Here is a 16,747-nt window from a genome sequence, read left to right on the forward strand (position 1 = left end):
TAATTTTTTCAAAGTTTAAGTTAAGTTAAGGTTAAGGTTTTTTTTTTTTCAAAAAAAAAAGTATGTACCTTTCGGAAAAAAAAAGCCTAGCTTGATGACGGCCGTCGTAGGCGGCAAGGCGATGATGTATGGATTCTGTCGAAATCCATCTAAGCTCTGATCGAATTACTAAGGCGATAATTGAAGCTGTCTAAACTCTAGACCAAGGCAATGGGCGTTTCCCTGGGGAGTCTTCTGCTGAATCCCCTGTACTTCATTCACTAGGAACTCTTTTTTACCTGGTTTTCATGGTTTTAAAGAGAGAGCGATCTTTCTTACCCTTCTCTACCTACCAATTCACACCAACCCCCCCTCCATCCGACCTCCCTCTTCTCTCATCACCGCTTCGGCGATTTTTTCTGTCGAACGGCTTCTCACCATGCTATGCCGACAACGTCTAGCACGGCAACTCGCCGCGAGAGGCCCCTCGAGCTTCGCATCTCGAATTCGGCCAAATTCTCTACCCCGCCATTATTCGATAGGCACCCTCCTTCGACCCGCCGAGCCCAAGATCGCGTGCTCGAGATCCCTAGGAGCTTCCAGAGGCGTCGTTGTGTCGAACGCTAGCTTTTCCACCTCGGCCGCAACGAGGAAGGAGAAGAAGGACGCCGACTTCTTCGACGGACCTGTCGAGCCCCTGTCCGAGGAAGAGGCCAAGTCGAATCTAGAGAAGAAGAAGAGGAAGAAGCTGGATGAGCCTAAAGAGGAGGTGGGCGATGCGAAGAACTCCAACGCGGAGTCCCCGTCGGGCCAGGGAGAGTCGCAGGATGCCAAAGGCAGCAGTGCAGCGGGCGGCGCGTCGTCTGGGTCCGGTAGCGACGCCCCCAGCGACGGCGGCCGCAGGGGCCGAAAGTCCGCAGCCGAAAAAGCGCTGCAGAAACCCGTGGTGCCCGACGTATACCCACAAGTCATGGCGATACCTATAGCAAAGCGGCCGCTATTCCCCGGGTTTTACAAGGCCATCACGATCAGGGACCCCAACGTCTCGGCCGCGATAATGGAGATGATCAAGAGGGGGCAGCCGTACGTGGGCGCATTCTTGTTTAAGGACGAGAACGCCGACGAAGACGTTATAAGAGACCCAGCAGACGTCTATGACACCGGAGTATTTGCGCAGATCACGAGCGCATTTCCGGTGCACGGCGAACACACCAGCCTCACCGCCATCCTATACCCCCATCGCCGGATCAAGTTGTCCACCCTGATCCCCCCTCCAGGTCCTCCTGAGCCGGCTAAGGCGGATGGCGAACCCCAACCTTCCCCCGAGCCTATACCGATCAAGGGAGGTGAAGAACCCCAGCAGGAAAAGAAAGGTGACGTGGTTGCCAGCTTCGAGGAGAGCGCGGTGGCCACACCCGAGAAATACGAGCCCACGTCCTTCCTGCGAAAGTACCCGGTGAGTCTCGTCAACGTGGATAACCTGTCCGAAGAACCGTTCGATCCGAAGAGCCCCGTCATCCGGGCCGTGACGAACGAAATCGTAAACGTGTTCAAGGAGGTCGCGTCGATGAACAGTCTATTCAGGGATCAGATATCCACATTCTCTATGAGCCAATCGACGGGGAACGTCATGGCCGAGCCGGCAAAATTGGCAGACTTCGCCGCAGCGGTATCTGCCGGCGAGCCCGTGGAGTTGCAGGAGGTCCTCGCCAGCCTAAACGTCGAGGAGCGAATGCAGAAGGCTTTAGTCGTGTTGAAGAAGGAGCTTATGAATGCACAGCTACAGTCCAAGATTACGAAGGATGTGGAGCAGAAGATCACGAAGCGGCAACGAGAATATTGGTTAATGGAGCAGATGAAGGGCATCCGCCGGGAGTTAGGTATCGAATCCGACGGCAAGGATAAGCTCGTGGAGAAGTTTAAAGAGAAGGCCGACAAGCTAGCTATGCCCGAGGCGGTCCGGAAGGTGTTCGACGAGGAAATTAACAAACTCGCCCATCTCGAACCCGCCGCATCCGAGTTCAACGTCACGAGGAACTACTTGGACTGGCTGACCCAGGTCCCCTGGGGACAGCGGAGCGCTGAAAATTTTGGGATCCAAAACGCGATGAAAGTGCTGGACGAGGATCACTACGGCCTCAAGGACGTCAAGGACCGGATCTTGGAATTTATCGCGGTCGGTAAGCTCCGCGGTACGGTCGAGGGTAAAATTCTCTGCTTCGTGGGACCGCCTGGTGTCGGAAAGACGAGCATAGGCAAGTCCATTGCTAGAGCCCTAAATCGGCAATACTATAGATTCAGCGTCGGTGGCCTCACGGACGTGGCTGAGATCAAGGGCCATCGTCGAACGTACGTCGGCGCCCTTCCCGGACGCGTCATCCAGGCCTTGAAGAAATGCCAAACTGAGAACCCTCTTATATTAATTGACGAGGTTGATAAGATTGGCCGCGGCTATCAAGGCGACCCGTCTTCAGCACTCCTGGAGCTGCTGGATCCGGAGCAGAACAACTCTTTCCTAGACCATTACATGGATGTGCCCGTCGATCTGTCCAAAGTTCTATTCGTCTGTACGGCAAACATGACAGACACGATACCGAGGCCTCTCCTGGACCGTATGGAGGTTATTCGTCTCTCTGGGTACGTTTCGGACGAGAAGAGAGCCATTGCGGACAAATACCTCGCCCCTGCGGCGAAGGAATTGGCCGGCTTAAAGGGAGCAGACGTTTCGTTAACGGACGGCGCGATCGACGAGTTGATCAAATCGTACTGCCGGGAGTCGGGTGTCCGCAACCTCAAGAAACAGATCGAGAAGGTCTACCGGAAGTCTGCTTTGAAGATTGTTCAGGAACTTGGGGAAGAGGTCTTACCGGAGTCTGCAGCCCTGACGGAGGACGGCAAGGCCGCCCTAGAAGAGTCTGAGAAGGAGAAGGAGAAGGAAGATCGCGACGCTACCTCGTCAGAGGCGTCCGAGAAAGAAACGACAGAGATACCACGCGTGCCTCTCAAGGTGCCTGATTCGGTCCACGTCGAAATTAACAAGGATAACCTTAAGGACTACGTTGGTCCGCCCATATTTACTTCCGACCGCCTCTACGACGTGACGCCTCCCGGTGTTGCGATGGGTCTCGCATGGACTCAGCTGGGCGGTTCTGCCATGTACATAGAATCCATCCTCCAATCTGCGCTGAGGCCCAGCAGCCGGCCGAGTCTAGAGATAACGGGCAACCTCAAGACGGTGATGAAGGAGTCCTCCGCCATCGCCTATTCTTTCGCCAAGGCGTTCATGGCCAAGGAGTTTACCGATAACCACTTCTTCGACAAGGCGAAGATTCACTTACACGTGCCGGAAGGGGCAGTGCAAAAAGATGGGCCGTCAGCTGGTATCACTATGGCGACCTCGCTCTTATCATTAGCGGTGGAGACCCCAGTCGAGCCCACAGTCGCTATGACGGGAGAGCTCACCCTGACCGGCAAGGTGCTTAGGATAGGGGGTCTGCGGGAGAAGACAGTTGCGGCTAGAAGAGCTGGCTGCAAGATGATCATCTTCCCAGAGGACAACATGTCCGACTGGCTAGAACTTCCAGAGGTGGGTGCTGCTGCTGCTGCTGCTGCTGCTGCTAGGTCGGCAACGGATAACTCAATGCAACAAATTCAAGCTAACACAAAAAAACATGATGCAGAACATCAAAGAGGGCCTCGAGGGCCGTCCAGCCAGCTGGTACGGCGACATTTTCGAGCTCGTCTTCCCCAACCTGGACCGACAACGGGCGAATCATTGCAAGATTTGCGAGTGGAAGAAGGAACACGGCACCAAAGCGGAGAGCCAAAAAGACGAATAGGAGGCGAAACGGAGAAGGGGGCGGCGGGCATTGACGCTCTAGCACGCAGGCTCTACCTCTCCCCTCTCGAGATCCCTCCCGAACCCCCTCCCCCTTCTTCTCTCCCCCATCGGTGGCCATCGACTCGCATAGTTATTAGAAGCCCTACTTTTACTCTACGGTAATTGCATTTGCTGGCGGGTCCCATCAGACATACAGAAAGGAAGGGCGGGCAGGAAAGTAGGAGGGTAGGCGTGCCGGCGTTTGGGCGGCAATGAACAATAATAGATGACTCGGCAAAACGGGACGAGACGGGGCTTCGCAAGCATCAATTCCCAGCCAACCACGTTACGATACTACTCCTCCTCCTCCTCTGCCTCTGCCTCTCTACCTCTCTACCTCTCTACCTCCTCGTCTCATACCCTCACTCACTCGTCGCAACCATATATACACACGCTCACGCTCACGCTCACGCCCACACCCACGCCCACGCCCACGGCTACCACCCATATACGCACGCACGCAGACATGCACATGCATGTCTACATATACATACACCCGCATACATGTACGTATAGATATAAAAATCCGAGCGATTCGCACGCTCTTGTACCTATCATAAACACTCCTCCTCCGTACCTTGACAAACATCTCTTCGCGGCATTGTGTCGTATCTATAGTTGGCTATCTACTTGGGTAGCCATCTAACTAGCCAGTCGAGTCGCTACCTACTTTTTTGGGTCTCCCTCTCTCTCTCTCTCTCTCTCTCTCTTCCCTCCTCCTTCTAGCGCATGTATACCGCATAGCCGGTCCGAGCCCAAGTCGCTTCGTCGAATGAACGCAGCGCTCTGCTGTGCTGCGCAAAGGCTGCGTACGACTGGCGGCGGGGGGGGGGGGGGGGGGGGGAGAGGAGGGAGGGGAAGGGGGAGGGGGAGCATCTAACCCGCCTCTCCCCCTCCAACTACACCCCCGTATCTCTCTCGCCTCTCCCTCTCACTATCCTCTCCCCTCTATTTCTACTTCCCCCCTCTTATTCAGTCGTGTACGATTAGGTTTTTTCTTTTTCTTGTCTCGGACAAACGAAGTAGTGAAGAAAAACGGCCGTATCATGTGCTAGGTTGCGGGCGGGCGAGCGGCAGGCAGCGAGAAAAAGACGGCAACGGGGTGTGGGACGGGAAAGGGTTTTTTTTGGGGGGGGGGGGGGGGGGGTGTTAAGAAAAAAGGGGGAGAAGAAGAGGAGAGGAACAGCAAAAGGGACGGGACGGGACGGGATGAAAATATACTCAGCGGGCGGCATCGACCGAGTCTCCCCTCTCCTCTCTCCTCTCTCCTCTCCGCCTTCCCGTCGATTCTCGTGATGCGTAGGCGGCGCTTCTGGCTGCCGAGTCTGGACGTGAAGTGTGCGTGCCCGCTTGGAGGGGGTGCGTGGGTGCGGGCAGATAGAGGGGGCGTGCGCGTAGGCTGTCCGTCCGCGTAGGCGTGCGTTACGCGAGATGGGGAGAGGAACAGGCGTCTTGTTCTCTCTCTCTCTGCCTCTCTCTCTGTCTCTCTACATATATCTCTCTCTCAATCTCTCATTCTCTATCGTCTACGCGGGTAACAAGGCGCAGCCACCTGCGCGGCGCTGCTGCGCGCCGGGTCGGGTCGGGTCGGGTCGGGTTGGGCGAGGAGGAGGAAGAAAGAGGCGCTAGGTAGCTACCTGTCCCGGCCTCTAGCCTTACGAGGTGCGGCGTACGCGGGCGAGGGCGGTGGGTAAGTAGGTATTTAGGACGGGCGGGGATGGAGGGATGTCTACTTGCACTAGAGGTTGAATGAGGATAGGGGGTCTGTCTACTATACGTAGCGTAGGTGTCTACGCGGGTCCGGGCGGGCAGGTGATTGCGGTCGTATGTGCGTATACACGCGGATGTCCTAGACACCTGGCGTCCTACTGCTATTACTTGCCAATCTCGACGCCGTCTCCCGTCGCGCTGCTGCCTCTCCTCCTCGCCCACCAACCGCGGCTCCGGTTCGGCGGGCGCCGAGACGGGTCCGTCGGTCGCCCTAAGTACTTGCTTACCTCCCTTCTCGGCTTCCGCGCGAGCGCAATTGGGCTCTACGTGTTCTAGATACTACCTAGGTAGCTATTGTTCTCCTCACCCTCCTTCTTTCGGAGGGGGGTTGTTGGGGTAGGGTGGGTTGGAACCGGGAACGGCCTTCCCCTTCTTCTTCCCCTTCTTCCCTCTGGCGTTGCTGACCAACCCGGTCTAGGGACTCGGGGAAAATAGCGTGGGACACAAAAAGACGCAGAGGCGAGACGGGGAGGGGAGCAATTCGCGCGGGGTGATCGACGGGGAGGGGAGGGGGGGCGGATGACCATGAGCGCGACTGCGATTGAGCAATTGCGTCTCTGGGAAGGACAAGAGCCACCGGCCCGCCGGAGGTAGCGCCGAGGTTCTACCCGGGACGTGGGAGGGACGAGGGCGGATTGACAGGTAGGCAGGTAGGTAGGTATGGCTTAAATGGAGGGGGAGGAGGGTATTTACGTGGCTAGCGGCTAAGGATGACGAGAGGTCGACTTCGGGACGCGCGGGGGGGGTGTAAGATGGAGGTACGCGTGGGAGGCAGACAAGAAGGGGGAGGTTGGAGAAGAGAAGAGAGTGGGAGAGAGAGAACAGGCGATAGGTATGGGCGATTACATGTAGGTATGCAGGGGTGAGAAGGGCTGGTGAAGGGGGGGACGATGGCTGGGGAGCAGCGGCTGGGCTAGTCCTTGGGCGCGGGAACCCAACGGGCGCGGGCTGCGCGCGGAATCCATCGGCTAGCACGATTGAAAACCGTGGCGAGGACGGGCAGCGAGCCAAGCGAGAGGGACCGCGATCTCGCCAGGGCACTGCTCTGCGAGGAGCCCGATCGCGATAGAATGGGGCCGCGAGCAGCAAGCACGGGATGTCATGGCATGGCATGGCATGGCATGACATTTCGAGAGGGGAGGGGGAGCGTGAGAACGCGTGTGCTGTACGATATGCGCCGCAGATCCTCGTCGTCGCCCTGGCACCCTCTTTGCCGGGGCGATCGACACGCCGGGCTTCCTTCCAGCGCCCGCGTGCAAGAATCGACGAGGCGCGCGTGCGTGCGCGTAGGTATATGCGTGGCGAGGAGAAGGGGGACAGGCAGGAGGAGGTCGGATGGGGACAAGGCGGGACGGGATGCGTTCATAGTCGGCCAGGTCCCGAGCTAACAACGTACAGGCCTACATAACCATGGAGGCGGCTCTGATCCTTCTGGGCCGGCGCTGGCAACATGCGATTCGCGAATGGGAGGCGGTCCCCGACACGACGGAGAGATCTTACAGGGCCGCCCTCGCATGCAGGGAGGGCGACGGGCATGTATGCATGTTCCCCATCACCCATGTAAGTCCCCATGGGAGCATGTACGCACGTATGGGCATGCATGTGCCGTAGGCACGGATGGATGTAGGTCGATGCACGGAGCAGCAGGAATGGCGACGAGTGCGTAGGTATACCGGACGGACGCAGATAGGGGGTCGGTCTCAGTATAGGGAGGCAATGGAGCGGGAACCCGGCATTGGCGGCCAGCGATTTGGGGTAACCGCCTCGCTTCCTTTCCCATTCTCGTGTGAGCGTGTACGGAGCGAGTGTATGCGAGAGAGAGAGAGAGAGAGACGGAGAGAGAGTGCGTGTGCGTGCGTGCGTGTGCGTGTGTATGAGTGATACACATACCTATAAGCCTGAGCATGTAGGTATGGGTATGGGTGTGTGCGCGTGTGTGTTGTCTCTATTCCGCCTCCTAACCTGGCAGAGCTATCGCATGTATCGCTGCCCAATTCTCGTCCCCCCCCCCTTTCCGATAGCTAGAGTAGGTATAGCTACCTATCTACCTAGGTAGGAGGCACGGTTGGCGTAGAAGCACTATTCTCTGTCTCTGTCTCCCTCTCTCTCTCTATCCTCCTCTTACCCTATCCATACCTAAATTCTTACTACCTACCCGGTCTTTCTATGACATCGTCGCGTGGTTCCAATGGCTATAGATTGATAGCAAATAGTAGCGAACAAGCCAACCCCAAACCAGCCGAATGCGGTCTAGGTTGGGTAGCAGCCGAACAAGAGAAAAGAAAAGGGCGTCGGGGGGTAAGCAAAAACAGAAAACGAAAAGAAAAAGAGTAAAAAGACCCGGGGTGGTATACTGTGGTTTAGCCGCCGTGGATGACATCGAGGAGGATTACCTAGTGCGAACAGCGAGACTATAGACTGATACTTACAACAAACAACTCCATGCGACCTCTCCCAGCCATCCCTACCCGTATGGAGATTGCGGGTTCGATCGAGGGCGGGATCTTGGCCTGACCTGCCCTGAATAATCGGACGGATCTAACATGGGCTGACGGCGTCCCCTCTGAGGACAACGCATCATCGTATTGCGTGTTAGTAGGCAGGGATCAGGGCGGGAGAGGGAGGAGAGGAGAAGAGGATGGTGATGATGAGAGGGGAGAGGCGAGGATCTAGATAATCTGTCGAGCCGGTGAGCCTTCGAAGCCACGTTCCTTTCCTCTTTTCTTTTCGAGCAAGTCTACGTCTGGTCCGGGTCTTCGAGATCCGGTTGACGTCTATTGTTATCTTACCGCTTCCTCCCCTCCTCCCCCCCTCTCTTTCCCCGTCCCTCTCCTCTCTACCCACCTCTGCCTACCTCTGCCAACCCATGTAAGTGCGTGTGTGTGTGCGGGTTGTGCTCTGCGCGAACCGGTTCATGTCTCGCAGCAATGCTCCGCCATCCCACACGTCATCTTAGTATCCTAATTATTATTATTATGGTAATACTGGCCTATCTCGGTCCGCTGGCGACGAGGTAGGGGGTGGGCGATGCGCGTACACCCCCTCTGATTGGCTTGTTTGGGCTTCTTTTCCCTTTCCCCCCTCTTCGGTTTTTTTTTTCGAGAATAAAAAAAATAAACGCCTCTGTTTGGTTGTAGGTAGCATATGCGTAGGTAGGCACACTCTTTTCTGTCCCTTTTCATCCGTCGACAGCGTCCACATGACCAGATCAGGATGTCGACGACCAAGCAGTTCTTACATTAGCTCCGGATCTGAGTCTCGGTTGGGGCAATAGGGAGAGACGGAGCCATTCTACTTTGGTGAGAAGCTGTCACGGACGGCTAACTTGGGGGGCCCTAGAAGACCATCTTGGCCTTCAAGCTACTTTCTTCGGCCACCTGCTGCGTACCCCGTAGCCGGCGCTCATCCTGCCTCTTTGTAGAGTTCGCGCTGCATCTGTTTACGTAGACGCGAAGTAAGCAGCCTACGAGGGCGGCGGTTTCATCAGAAGGTTGGGGCAATGCGCATATAAAGTGAGCGAGCCGAGAGAGGAGAGCGGTCAAGCGACGGGTGCATTCCGTATCTGCTGATTTCCTGTGATCGATTCCAGCGTTCTTCCACAGCTCCACACGGAAGCGAAGTCACACACAGCGGACGATTCGCCTACGCATCTAGTTTCCAACCGGTGGCTTCGTTTGCCAATGGTGTTCGCGAGATGCCGTGGCCGTGTGCGTATGTAGGTAGCCACCACCCATAGTATGGTGCGGGGAGAGCGAGAGAGAAGAGAAGACCCTAGAGAGGCGTACGACGAGGGACGATATGCCTCCCACCTCGTTTTCTTGGACGTCGATCTCACTTACCTATAGCTTCAGACGGCGCACGGTGCAGGGCCGATTGCACGTACCTACGATTTTCTCCCTTCCATCGACTAAGTCTATCGTAAACCCCCCTCCCTCATGCCGGGGTGTACCAGTCACGGCCCTGTACAACGCATCACTGCGGCAGCTTGGCTCTCCCGACCCGTTCGATGGACCGACCAGTCGACCACTCCCTCCAAACCCCCCCCCCCCCCCCCCCCCCGGGTAAGCGAGAGGGTCAGCGGCGGACGACGGGGGAAGAGACGACGATGGTAAGAGGAAATCGATCCTTTGACAAACCCGAGACAGCCAAAGACAAGAGAAAAAACCCCCACCATTCGGGTGCTTTGGCGTGCCGGTTTGGACTCTCCATGGTGCGCGCTCCATAAGAAAGACGACGCTGTGCTGCTATCCGGAGGACGTGGGTATGGGGAGGTAAGCATGTAGGTAGGTAGGTAGGTAGGTATAGCCATGGGTATGTGGGCGTGCGCCCATGAGGTTGCATGGTTGCATGTGCCCGCGTCGTCGTCGAGCGGGTGCGTTAGGGCTACATGCGACCCCATGATCACGATCCATCCCCCTCCCTATATATACCTAACGCAATCTGTCGACGTTGGCCGTAGAGACGGATGCGGACGAGACGAGATTCACTAGCGAAGCAGACGAAGGTAGGTAAGTGAAGTCGAACCCCACAAACCTACGAATCGTCCATAGAAAGAGAGGTGGTGATGAATAACTTCTCATCTACTGGATTGGATGGAGAGGAACCTCCCTAGGTACCTAATGCCTACCTGAGAGGTGCCTACCTGAGAAGAGCAGTAAGCAGAGCCAGCCAGCCCAAGGAGGTCAGTGGACGGTCGTCTGCTCAGGTAGGAATGCCGGGTACCTGGCCTTGCTGCGTGCGGGATGTATCGTGCGGGCGCAGCTACAGGTCGCAGGTACTTGGGCTAGTTGGGTGCCCATGTACCTAATATCTTGTCGACCTTGCCCAAGGTACATAGCCTACAGCCAGAGGAGGTAGGTAGGTACCTAATGTACCCAAGTATGTGCTTCCGTCACCGCGCACCTGTCTTGCTTAGCTTGCTCCGTGCCCCGCGGGATGATGGAAGGCTTACAGCACTAGTCAAGCCCGGCCAGGCGGATCCCTATAGGTGCTGACGGGGACGGCTTAGCGGCTAGCCAGGTAGATCCCTTAGGTGGGTAGGTACCTAATGGAGGTACCTAATGGAGGCATGTAAAATGCAAGGTGGTAACGCGCCAGAGCTAATCCCCTCCTGGTTTAGCCGGGTGAGGTTATCTGTCCATGCTGCGTACCACGTAGGATGCTCTCTCTCCTCTGTGTATCTGCGATGCGAGATTCCAGGGTCGGTACCTTTGCCCCCGGGTGCCGACAGGTGCGTCTCCTTGTACCCACTCGAGCCGGCTGCATGTCGTGTACATGGAGGTGTGTCGCATACCACCTAACCTGCCTGCCTACCCTTACATTACCACCACCTCCAGCCTTCTTGCCATGGAGGCCAGTCAATCTGGGACGGCGACACAAATCTCGGCTCCCCTTCATTTTCTATATTCGCTCACTGGCCGGTTTTCTTGTTATTATTCTTTTCCGACACCATTATTATCGCCCCTGGCTTCGCCTTTTTTTTTTTTTCCCTCCTCCCTCCCCCCTCCCCGACAGTGCACCACAGCTTGCCCAGGTATAATTTGTCACTATACCCTCGCCCGACCAGGCGTCGCCTTCAGATGGCTAGAGCATCTGGCGTCCCGACAGCGGAGCTCTTCACGACAACGCCCACCTGCACATCGCCTGCATTACGTCTGGAGGCACGAGTCGCAGCCGGGCGCAGAGCTGTCGTCGTCACCGATTCTAACGCCACTTGAGAGTGCCACCATGCGGTGAGGAGACACGCAGCGAGCGAATACACGCACGTGCATAGAACCTACCAAAGCCCCGAGAGTTGGCACCCGTCTGAACCGCCGCCGTTGCTAGTTGCCCGCCGCGACAGCCTTGCTTGCTGAAGCCGTCCTCTTTGCCTCCCCTCCTTCGTCCCGCCAGCCCGTCACCTGTCACCCCGTCACCGCTTTGGACGTTGGGTCGACTTGCATCAGAGCTGCGTAGCGGCGCAACCGCAAAGCTGTAAAACTGCATAGGATGAACTATCTTGGTCGCTCCCACATCTGACACTCTCCCTCACACGGACGAACGTCGGCTGCTGCGTGGACACGCCTGCGTCCTGACTCTTGTATCTGCCTGTCTATCTGCTCTTCTCCCTGGCCCAAACTCGCCGTCGTGCCCCCCCAAAAACAATCTTAGTTCCAGCACTCCCGAGTCGAGTCGAGCCGAGTCGAGGCATACTCGCGATCTCCATTCGATTGGCGGGCAGCGGAACCACGTTGGTGCTACCGACTCCCATCCCGTTTCCGTCGATAACGTGTCGCCTTCCCAGCGTAACTCTCCCCGCCACCTGCTGTCGTGGGCTCCATCATAATATCTCCTAGAGGCCCAAAGCGGCCTTGCACTTCTCCCTCTTGCATAGCCGAAACCGCGAGCTACACGGAGCCCATGAAGCTTCGGAGATAGTATACGATTTCGATACGCCTCGCCGCCATGGCTGCCCCGGCAGATCTGCCGTCGCATGTGCCCCCGCCGCCCTTGGATACCGGGGGGCTAGCGAATGTGTTGAAGAACTTTCTGGGCAAGGGCGACTCGCCTGCCTCGCCCGCGACGGAAGCACACGAGCCCAGGACGCCTCCAGACGCGTCGCCCGGTTTGGGCCCTATCCGGAAGACCGCTAGGAAGGTCGTTCCCGGCCTACCCCGCGCCAAAACCTTCAAGAGACAGCAGTCCGAGCTGAGAGACAGACTCGAGGCCGTAGAGCCTACGTCGGCAGAGCGCAGAGCTGTCTCCGTCGATAGACGGCTGCGCCCCCAGCGGAGTATTTCCCGGCCCAACCAAGCTCTCCCGCATGCAAGCGCGCCTGATTTCCTCGAAGAGACGTCGTCTCCCGTCAGCCCGCATACCCTCCTCTCGCTGCCGGCGACGTCAGCTCCCCAGACGCCCGAAGCAGAGCAGTTCTTCGACTTACCCGATGTCAGCGGCGCCGGTGACGTTACGGGACATCCCGATTCGTTCGAGCGCGTGTCCAGCTACGCCAACGCGCTCTCCCCGACCGACGAGGCCCAAGATGCTCAATCCATGACAACGTCCCAGTATGACGACGTAATCAACGCCGAGTTGGAGCGGAAATGGATCCTGAATCTTAGCATGCATTTCCGGGATAAGTCGAGGAGGGAGAAATTTTTCGTTACCTATCGGGAGGACGAATACGTGTGGAGGCGGGTGACTATCTCTCTGGATTACCGGGACGCCCCCAACGATTCCCTGGAGAAGGACCTCCTGCATATAAAATACCAGAGAGAAAAGAGTGCGAAGATCTACGAAGCCATACGCGATAGCCTTCGGGACATACAATTCTACTCCACCGTCACCAACCTCAAGCTGCAGACTACGGACGGGAGGTTGCACGTGCATGTAGTAGAGGATGTAAACGTACGTTGGTCTCCCTCTTCTGTGCCACGTTGCTAACCTGGATTACTCTCGTCGTAGGAGATCATCAACTATCCAGACCTCCGCATGGTCCAGCACTTGCGGTGCCGGCGGATCAAGGAGAGAGATCTCGTATTCGACTCGCACATGTCCGGCTTCGTGTACAAGGTCCGCGTAGCTGGGCAAACGCTTATCAAGAAAGAGATACCAGGACCGGACACGGTGGACGAGTTCCTCTACGAAGTCAACGCCCTCAACTCGCTGCGGTTCTCCCAAAACGTGATCGAGTTCTACGGCGTGGTGGTTGACGACGATGACAGATTTGTCAAGGGGCTGCTCATAAACTACGCCGAGAAAGGGACGCTCATCGATATGATATATGATTCCCAGGAGGAGGGCGGCGCCTTATCGTGGGCCCGACGGGAGAAGTGGGCGAGGCAGATCGTTCAAGGTCTGTCGGACGTTCACGAAGCCGGGTTTGTGCAGGGCGATCTCACGCTCTCCAATATCGTCATCGACGACAAAGACAACGCAAAAATAATAGACATCAACAGACGGGGGTGCCCGGTCGGTTGGGAGCCTCCCGAAGCTACCCCGCTTATCGACAGCAACCAGCGGATCTCGATGTATATCGGCGTAAAATCCGACCTCTACCAGCTAGGTATGGTGTTGTGGGCGCTCGCGACATCACAAGACGAACCGGAAGCCCACCCACGTCCACTTCGTTTAGACCCCCAAATGAACATCCCGGAGTGGTATCGCAGCATAGTGGAATGTTGCCTGCACGAGAATCCTCGCGCGAGATGCCAGGCCACCGAAGTACTTACTTGGTTTCCCAAGCTCCCTCTCGACGATTATGATGGGCCAGACCTGGCTTCCATTTCCGTTGACGACGGACACTTTCACCGAGAATATACCGTAGGTGGGTACCAACCAAATGGCCATCGAACCGTTCAGCCCCGAGACGCCTGGTCACAGCATACCATGGTCGGCAACACGCTTGCTACGTCCCCAAGCCCATTAGATGAATCACACTACTACCCATCGCGGGGGCGATCTCCGCCCAGGTCACTACCGGACGATCACGGCAACTATGGTTTGCATTACGATCCACAGTACGACATGTGGCCAAACGATGTTATGGATCTGCCTGCCGGCCACGCGGGCATAGAGACGGGAGAGGCGGCCGAGACTACCGGAGCAGTGCAGGGTCAATTTGAGTGGGAAAACGATCAGGTGACTGGTAAAAGCTAGGGAAAAAGGACCATTTTAGCAACTTGGGCTGACCAAATACCTAACAGAAGCCGAAGAAATCGAGACACCTTTGCCATTTTCTAGCATCGGCACGGAAGCTGTCGCGCCCACTGGCGAACCAGCTACGACGGCTCCGCTGCGCGAAGAAGGCGCCTTAGAGGGCCCTATATTCGATATTATAGACGGCCGCCCGAAACAAGCCGATTTCAGAATCGAATACGGCATCCGGATACCGACGGAAAGCGGCGATACGGCTGGGTTGCCCAATAGCGGCATCCACGACGGAGAGAGGGAGAAGACGTCAACGCGAGCAACAGGAGCGCCGCTATCGAGAGCAGCAACGGGGCCTCGATCACATGACGTACCAGCCGTCTTGACAGGCATCGGCTCCGCATACGAGAAACAGGAGGAATTTCGCCAGGCAACCTTCTCGGACGAAGACCTAGGTCTCTTGACGACCACGAACGCAGCACCGCGAGCCTAAGGCTTGGAAACCTCGAGGCTTTTGCGGGGTTGGAAAAGCCGCCCGTGTATATACAGTCAGGGCGTACATAAACACATTTACACGTACCAGGAGAAGACTTTTGGGCATATCGGAGTACCATTGGATCGCTTTTCTCGGGGATTTTTTTTTTCCGAGGAGGGATATCGCGTCTCTTTTCCCACCACGACGAGTCGAGGAAATGGGACTTGTAGGGATTAGAAGCATCATTTGCGAACGCATTCCGGATTCTCTGGGACGGTATCGGCGTACAGAACGAACAACGAACGGCGGCGGGTATAGGACATGTTGGAGGGGAGGACGAGGTTGTGGAGATGTTGATAATAATGATGACAATGACGACGTCGACGACCGCCACCACAACGGTGGTTACGGGTGCGCTAGGCAGCTAGTGTATCGAAGGGGAAGTTCAATAGAGACATAAAAAATTGAGCCAAAAAAAAAAGAGAATTCACATTTATAAGCAGAATCGAGTATCGCCATTCGAGACATGTATCCGGAACGGGTCTTGATTTCCCTACATTCGCCAGCACCACCCGCCAGCGCACTCTTGCTTACTTCCTACCCTCTTTTTACCTAGCGCCTCGGGGAGCTTCAAGCTCCCTCTCCCGTTGACCTATACCCTCGGCACCCGGGCATGTGCGTAGAGGTTTCTCAGCTGGGCAAAGGGTGCCTGTGGTAAACAACCCGCCTATCTACCTAGCTACCTACTACCTTACCTATTGGATCTAGGTAATCTAACCGCAGGTGGGGCCTGCGGCTCGACTCAGCCTCAGTTCGACCTCGACACCGGCAGGCACTATTTGGGGTTAGGGTGAGTTTGGCGGGTTGTTGCTGGTGACGTCGTGGTTAGCGAGTCCGTTGGGGGGAGGGCGAGTGGTTCGATGATGGTACGTCGGTGTGCTGTGGAGCGGGAGGAAAGCGAGAGAGAGAGAGAGAGAGAAGCTCAACAAAAACGAGAGAGAGGGGGAGACGGCGGGCGTAGGATGGGCGGGCGGAGGAGGTCTCGAAGAATTCGTGCGTTAGGGGAGGAGGCGGGGTCTGGTACGTGGTGCTCTTATATGTGCGTACGCATGCGTCTAGGAGGTAGGAGGTAGGTAGGTAGGTGGAAGTGCGTATTCCTCCGGCCCGGACCGGTGCCGCCGTCCTCGACAGCGTCGGGCAGACAGCTCTCGCCCAACCCCTATCTCTAGGTGTCTACCAGCAGATTTTTGTCTGCCTCGTGGATGAGCACAATTCACCCCAGTCCGTGGAGAGACAACTACCACGCCCGCCACAAGACACTTCTCGCTCCCACCTCGAAATCACCCATCGAACCGAGCAAAGGGCTAGGGGTCGCGCAGCAGAGGGTTTCTACTAGGCAGGGCCCTTCTTCCGCACGAAACGAAAAGCCCAGCGCTCCTTGAAGAGTGCCGTCCCGTGCCCCCTAGAAGCAAAGCACGCCGCGGGCCTCCAGTCATGGTTCTTCCATCTCCTGCTTGTCTGAGTTACGCTGCTGGCTAAAAGTTGGCGTTTCCAGCCTCGCGCGGGGATCGGAAACTGGTGGTTTCGTGGGACAGACGAAGCGATTGGTGATGACAACCGAGCTTACTAGTAGGATATCGAGCTAAGAGGATCGTGGTGACGTCCACTACCTCCGAGACGGCAAATAAATATACCCCGATTGGGGAGATCTTCTGACTCGGCGGGCACGTCACTGAAGCCTCTTCTATCGTCGGGTAGTTATTATTCACCTGCAGAGTGGAGAGCGAGGCACGGAGACGCTATGTAGGCCTCATTGACGTCATGCTCCAGCTCGTCATGATTCACCAGGGGACGCTGATAACATCAGGGTTCGCCGGCGTGGGTATGGAGGGTATATTAGGTACTCGGCTTTTTTTTCTTCTTCGTATTCGCACCTCGTTTACGATCTCGCCTCCTGTTTTGGGCAGTTCGACCGTTGCCCACTGGAGAGTAAAGGGGTAGTGATCGGTAGACGA

At 56.6% G+C, this 16,747-nt stretch overlaps 3 protein-coding genes across 3 annotated transcripts; 2 read left to right on the top strand and 1 right to left on the bottom strand.

Annotated features, from left to right (window-relative positions):
• Positions 1–418: 418 nt before the first annotated feature.
• On the top strand, positions 419–3,818 carry GGS23DRAFT_592388 (ATP-dependent protease La; the record flags this gene model as incomplete). Its single annotated transcript, XM_051517870.1, has 2 exons — positions 419–3,565; positions 3,660–3,818. The coding sequence occupies 2 exons, from the start codon at positions 419–421 to the stop codon at positions 3,816–3,818; spliced, it is 3,306 nt and encodes a 1,101-aa protein (XP_051377334.1).
• A 1,791-nt stretch (positions 3,819–5,609) lies between these two features.
• GGS23DRAFT_546432 (uncharacterized protein) lies at positions 5,610–6,869 on the bottom strand. The gene has a single exon (XM_051515032.1). It carries the CDS (start codon positions 6,755–6,757, stop codon positions 6,044–6,046), a length of 714 nt encoding a protein of 237 aa, XP_051377335.1. The 5' UTR covers positions 6,758–6,869; the 3' UTR covers positions 5,610–6,043.
• A 5,107-nt stretch (positions 6,870–11,976) lies between these two features.
• GGS23DRAFT_40053 (uncharacterized protein) lies at positions 11,977–14,850 on the top strand. The gene is made up of 3 exons (XM_051513576.1): positions 11,977–13,015; positions 13,073–14,255; positions 14,314–14,850. The coding sequence occupies exons 1-3, from the start codon at positions 12,074–12,076 to the stop codon at positions 14,748–14,750; spliced, it is 2,562 nt and encodes an 853-aa protein (XP_051377336.1). The 5' UTR covers positions 11,977–12,073; the 3' UTR covers positions 14,751–14,850.
• The last annotated feature ends 1,897 nt before the right edge of the window (positions 14,851–16,747 follow it).

The sequence above is a fragment of the Durotheca rogersii genome (genome assembly GCF_024521655.1).
Source record: "Durotheca rogersii strain YMJ 92031201 chromosome Unknown GGS23scaffold_1, whole genome shotgun sequence".
In the NCBI taxonomy this organism is placed as follows: domain Eukaryota; kingdom Fungi; phylum Ascomycota; class Sordariomycetes; order Xylariales; family Xylariaceae; genus Durotheca; species Durotheca rogersii.

Coding starts and splice junctions, on each gene's coding strand:
- GGS23DRAFT_546432 (XM_051515032.1), bottom strand. CDS start 6,757: ATGTCATGCCATGCCATGCCATGCCATGACATCCCGTGCTTGCTGCTC.
- GGS23DRAFT_40053 (XM_051513576.1), top strand. CDS start 12,074: ATGGCTGCCCCGGCAGATCTGCCGTCGCATGTGCCCCCGCCGCCCTTG. Junction 13,016..13,072: donor ATGTAGTAGAGGATGTAAAC/GTACGTTGGTCT, acceptor CTCTCGTCGTAG/GAGATCATCAACTATCCAGA. Junction 14,256..14,313: donor GGAAAACGATCAGGTGACTG/GTAAAAGCTAGG, acceptor AATACCTAACAG/AAGCCGAAGAAATCGAGACA.